The 5,638-nt window shown below is 41.7% G+C and overlaps 1 protein-coding gene across 1 annotated transcript; it reads right to left on the bottom strand.

The window, feature by feature from the left end:
- Window positions 1–335: 335 nt before the first annotated feature.
- opn8c (opsin 8, group member c) lies at window positions 336–4,526 on the bottom strand. Its single transcript, XM_026319308.1, has 4 exons — window positions 4,424–4,526; window positions 2,725–3,018; window positions 1,710–2,041; window positions 336–833 (listed from the first exon to the last, which is right to left on the bottom strand). The coding sequence occupies exons 1-4, from the start codon at window positions 4,524–4,526 to the stop codon at window positions 336–338; spliced, it is 1,227 nt and encodes a 408-aa protein (XP_026175093.1).
- Between the last annotated feature and the right edge of the window lie 1,112 nt (window positions 4,527–5,638).

The raw sequence follows: 5,638 nt of genomic DNA on the forward strand, positions 1-5,638 counted from the left end.
TAAACAAAGAAAACTTCAGCTTAATACAAACATATAATTCTAATTCTAATTATAGTCACTCCTGCATTTTCATGTCAGTAGTGTCCAAAATGATGCGCAGCTATACCTGTTTACATATATAACACAGTATGTTAAACAGAAAGACAATTGTTCTGTGCCCTAAACAAGGACCATAAGTAAACATGTTATCATTATCTAAGATCCTTAACTTACAGAATCAGCAACATGGACCCTGATTCATTCCTGAGAGAAGACCAGACTTTGGTAGATGGTCGAATTAACCCTGTGTCCTTTAAACCACAGCTCCTGCGTCCCTGTTTAAACCAGGACAGACTTCATAAAGACACAGGTGGGGAGTTTTCAGGAGGTTTATTGACCAAGATGTTGGGGGCTTTCTTAGATGTGGATGCCCAGCAGGTGAACACTGGCCTGCCCTGGACAAGGTTGCTGTTAGTGTGTGTTGCTTTATCTTTGCTCTTAGTGTGAATGCTGTCCTGGGGGAAATTCTCATTTTGGATGCAGCCTCTCTCCTGGAGCTGAATGTGGATGGGGTATGGGGCTTGATGGCCCATGGCGCTATAAACCCCCACTTGGTTTGTCCCCAGCTTGGAGCAGAAGGAGAGAAGCAGGCAGCGCAGCTCACGCTGGAAAGTCTTGTTGAAGTAGAAGTAGATGAACGGGTTGTAGATGTGGGAGCTTTTGGCAAAGAGGGTGGGGAAAACAAACCCCCCGGGAGCCATGTACCAGTGCTCCTTGTGGAAAATGAACAGGAACGACACAACAGCATATGGGGCCCAGGCGATAACAAAACCCAGGCTGATGCAGAAAAATATCTGGAAGAGGAATTAACAGATTATTAAAAGGTGCAACTACACTGAAACACTTACAAAATAAAGCTAATGAATCATTTCTTTTAGTGACAGTGGGGAGTAGTCAAATGAATCATGTTTCCTGGGAGACTGTTCTCTGTAGTCACAAAAAACACAACAATGGTCATGCTGTCAAATGCTTCTGTGTTCCTGGAAAGTAATCACAAACAGTCATGTGAATAATGACTTTCCTCTGCAGAACAATTACAGCATCATCACATGTTCAAACCAGAATTAGGTTTATTTGCAGGAGCAGAGCAGGAGTTTTGTCTTAGTCACCACTGTCAAGGGTTAATATCCACAACTCAGGATATGGGAGAGTCTCTACATCCATGGGTATGATTTAACAGCTAACAGCTAATTTGGTGTCAAAGCTCATGGACACGTTCTGCATAGACTGTTTAACTTAAAGGGACTCCAAGGTTCTAAATTGTCCTACATTTAAAATGCTGGAAGAACTGCTGGATCTCTGCCAGACCAAAGTAATGTTTCCTTGAGAGGTCAGACAGGAGGAGCACCCTGATAGAAAGGTCTGTAAAGTGATCATATTTTATTGGCCATATGTAAACCAACAGGATCTGATTCTGGGGGAAGGTCGGGGCAGCAGAATAAACATGCAGACAAAAGAGTGATGAGCCACCAAACACAAAAAATAAATAGATGGAAATATAATTTAAACAAAGAAAAGCCTTGAAGCAGTGAATGAAAAAAACAATATAAATGCAGAGGCTTCCACAAAGTACATGAGGTTTCAATTAATGTTTTTTTTCAGTGACACTCAGTTAAGACGTATGGCCACTCACTGTGGCTGAATGACTTCTGTCTCACCACTTCACTCACCATGGAGAGTCGTTTTTCTGCGTGGTGCAGGTTGCTGCGGATGCCTCTTGTAGACAGTGAGTAGGAGAAGCGCGACACCTTGCGCAGGATCTGCCACTGGGACACCACGATGAGGAACACAGGAATCAGTGTGAAGAAGACAAAGGAGCAGATGACGTAGAAGGCGTCCTTCACTGATGTGTGATACCTTCTCCAGGCAATGGTGCAGGACAGGCCGTAAGGTTCTGGGACGTACTCGCCCCAGCCAAACAGAGGGAAGCTGGACCACACCACAGCGACCAGCCAGATGCCACAGCATACTATCCAGATGTTGGCTCCTTTGAGCCACACAGCTGTAAAGAGGAACAAATCCTGTTAGAGCAGAGTTACATACTGTGTGTAACTGTATAACTTGGCTGTCTTAAAGCAGCAGACATAAAAAACCCTTATTTTTTCTGCTGAGACTAAGATAAGGAGATTGACACCATTTTTAGTTCCGTACAGTAAAAAGCTGGTTAGCTGAGCTGGAAGCATCTCTGAAGTTCACTACATTATATGTTCTCTTGTTTAATCTGTAGAAAAACCCAAGTGTTCATGTACTGGAGTATTGACTGACTAATAAGACTGTGTGAAAGCAGTGCATGTTGTACACTTTGGTTTTTGTAATCATGAAACAAACTATTTAATATGTGCAACCTGATCTAAAGTTGGCAGGCAGATTCCAGTCTTTCTGCTAAGCTAAGCTAACCCACAGCTGCTTGGAGCATCATATTTACCCTTCGCACCATAAGAAGCATTGATCTCATCTAACTCTTGGCAAGAAAGCAAATAATTTTTCCAAAAATGGCCAAATGATTTCTTTTTTAACCCACTTTCATATTTGTATCACCTTTGTGACTAAAGTAAGTGAAATCAAGGAATAATCTGTGACACATATCAAACATTTTTAACACAGAACATCCATGTTTTGATCTCATCTGTTCAATCAAAATCTAAGTCCTTGTTCAGTCCTAACCCAATGAGCAGCTGCCCTCACCATAAACCCAGCTGTAGCACGTCTTCAAGTAGCGGATGATGCTGATGGCAGTGATGGTTAACATGCTACACAGGCCAAAGATAAAGCAGCCGAGACCATAGTAAACACACGTGACATTTTCTCCCAGCCACATGTGGTGAAAGGAGGACAGGATGGACAACGGGTAGAAACAGATGCAGCAGAGGAAGTCGACCACGGCCAGGTTGACGCACAGCAGCTCTGAGCTCACCATCTTCTTCCTTCTACGGTAACAGATCAGCAGAACCAGCCCGTTGCCCAGAACAGAGAGCACAGCTACACGGCAGGGGAGAAGACAATTAACACAGACATATAGTATTACAGCTGAAAGGTAAAAGTTGTCCACATGTTAGTACGCAATAAAAATTAACAAAATAGTCTAATCTAAATGAAAACATGAGCAGGCACAGCAGCTGAAAAACACACAATGGGAAAATAAATAAGTGTTTGATCCCACAATGTGGTGAAGTCGTCCTTTACGCTTAAAAGAAACAGCCCCAAACCATAAGGTTTCCACCTCCAGTTCTCTGAATTATCATCACTGGCAAACTGCAGGTGAGTTTGTACATGGGCCTTCTTGAGCAGCGGGACCTGCAGAATTCCAGTCCAATGAAGCACATACAGTATGTTCAGTGTTACCAATTGTTAGCTTGGTGACTGTGGGCCCAAGTGCCTTGAGATCATTAACAGTCTCCGTCTGTGTAGTTCTGGGCTGATCCCTCACCTTTTGTATTATCATTCTTTCCCCATGAGGTGAGATCTTGCATGGATCTCCATACCGATGGCGATTGATCATTACTTTGTATGTCACCCGTTTCCAAATAATCGCACTGACACGTTTCACAAAGCTTCTTGCTGATGGTCTTATTGCCCATTCCAGCTTTGTGCAGGTCTACAATCTTGTCCCTGATGTCCTTTGACAGCTCTTTTGTCTTGCACACGGTGCTGGTGGAGAGGTTGGAATGGAAGAGATAGATTGTGTAGACAAGTGTCTTTTGTAAACATAATGAGCTGCCTTTAGGAATACCTTCCTACAGTGACCGGATTAATCTGTGTTCCACACATAACAAATTTGTGGGAGCCAGAATTCTTTGCAGTGAATCAAATACTTATTTCACCCACTCAGATGCTAATCAATTTCAAACCTTTTATTTAATGGGCTGTTCCTTTTTGTTGATATTCTACCTCACTATGTTAAAATAAACCTACAATAAAAAGTATAAACTGTTAATTTAGTTGTAAGTGGAGAAATGTATAAAATCAGCAGGGGATCCAATAAATATTTTCTTTTTCATTAAAATCCTCATGTGCCAACAAGGTCATTTGTTTGTTGTGTTCACTATAAGGTGCACATTATACATACAGTGTTATACAAGCAGAAACATTATAACATTAAATTAAACTGAATACAACATAAAAATGAGTTGAGTCTGAATAAACTACTTTGCTGACTTTGTTAGTACAACCTGCCAGTGAATTTTCCATTCATTCCAATAAAATCTGTTTGTTTTACAATCAAATTGCTTCATTTCTCTATTATCGCTTTAAAAGTATCTGTGTTTAGTTTTAGAAGAAAACAAACCACACCTCTAACAAATATGTCTCTGTTAGGCTCTGTGTGGCCAACAGTCTTTATAATGATAGAGAAATGAACACAAGCACATCAGGTAAATGCTCATACCGATGGAGAGGATGGCCAGTCCCACACATATGTCAGCAGCAGGGGTCAGTTTGGAGGTGAACACAGAGATGCTCCGGCTCTCAGCAGAGTTGTTCACGTGCATTGTTGCTGGTCCTGAAGCAGTTGCTGGTGAAATCCGGACTTGCCTCACCAAGAGAGATGTGTGCAGATGTGTGCTGAGGCTGGATCCCTTTTACTGCAGGCGGCTTAGTTGTTATGGTAACAGGAGGAGCGTCTGATCATATCCACGAGGGTCAAGTCACCTCAGCATGAAAGGGGTTTCTGCTCCTCCGGCAAGTAAGGAGACCCAGAGGCGACAAATGTTATTGCAACCTGATGATGGAAACATCACTGAATAAATACTATTAAGTTAAACAGCTCAAACCACTTGTACAAACAGTTATTTCCCTTGTTTTAGTTGAACTTAGTCAGATTAGTACAGGCATCCGTACCTTTGCCTCAATATAACTGTTGATTAGTTAAACCTTCAGCAGGTACAGATAAAATATGTGTTGAATAATGATGAATTATGTTGAATAGTCTTAGGCTCTTTTAAGCTTTTATTTTAGTCTCTACCAACTCCTGAGGGAAAACATGTTCATCAGCCTCGATTTATTGTTGTGTAAATGATCTGCAGGTTCCCAGAGAGCTACCCCTCTCACCTCATCAGTGTTTTTAGAAAAGAACTGAGCCACAGTGATGTACTCAGTAACAAGTCGAGGCCTGCTGTGAAACAGGTCTGTGATTTGCTTGAGACTTTCATTCATCAGAAGCTTAGACTTTTCTTAAACTAAGAGTTGTTCTCAATCTAAGGAAAATGGTAAGAACTCAATGTATGGTACATTATACATTCATCAAACTGTTCATTATAGATATAAGCAGAACACAAAAAACAAAGAGATGCATAACAAATGTCAGACTGCACTGTACTTTGTTCTCTAACCTACACCAGGGTGGCTTCTCTGGCAGATATGCAGGAAAACTCGTGCAAAAATGTATAAACTGACAATACGCACCTACCCCATCATCACCTCATGATATGTCCGATTTATCTTGTGGTCCTTGGGAGGGCACTCCAGCATCGGATTCACCTACAGAAACTAAATAAAGTGATTAAACCAGCTTCAGAGCAGTAAAAAGCCATTTGCACCACCTGCTGACGTCCATGACGTACTGCAACTTCAACAGTGGAAAAAAGGAGACTGGTGGTTACGC

This window comes from Mastacembelus armatus, chromosome 24 (genome assembly GCF_900324485.2).
Source record: "Mastacembelus armatus chromosome 24, fMasArm1.2, whole genome shotgun sequence".
Taxonomy (NCBI): Eukaryota; Metazoa; Chordata; class Actinopteri; order Synbranchiformes; family Mastacembelidae; genus Mastacembelus; species Mastacembelus armatus.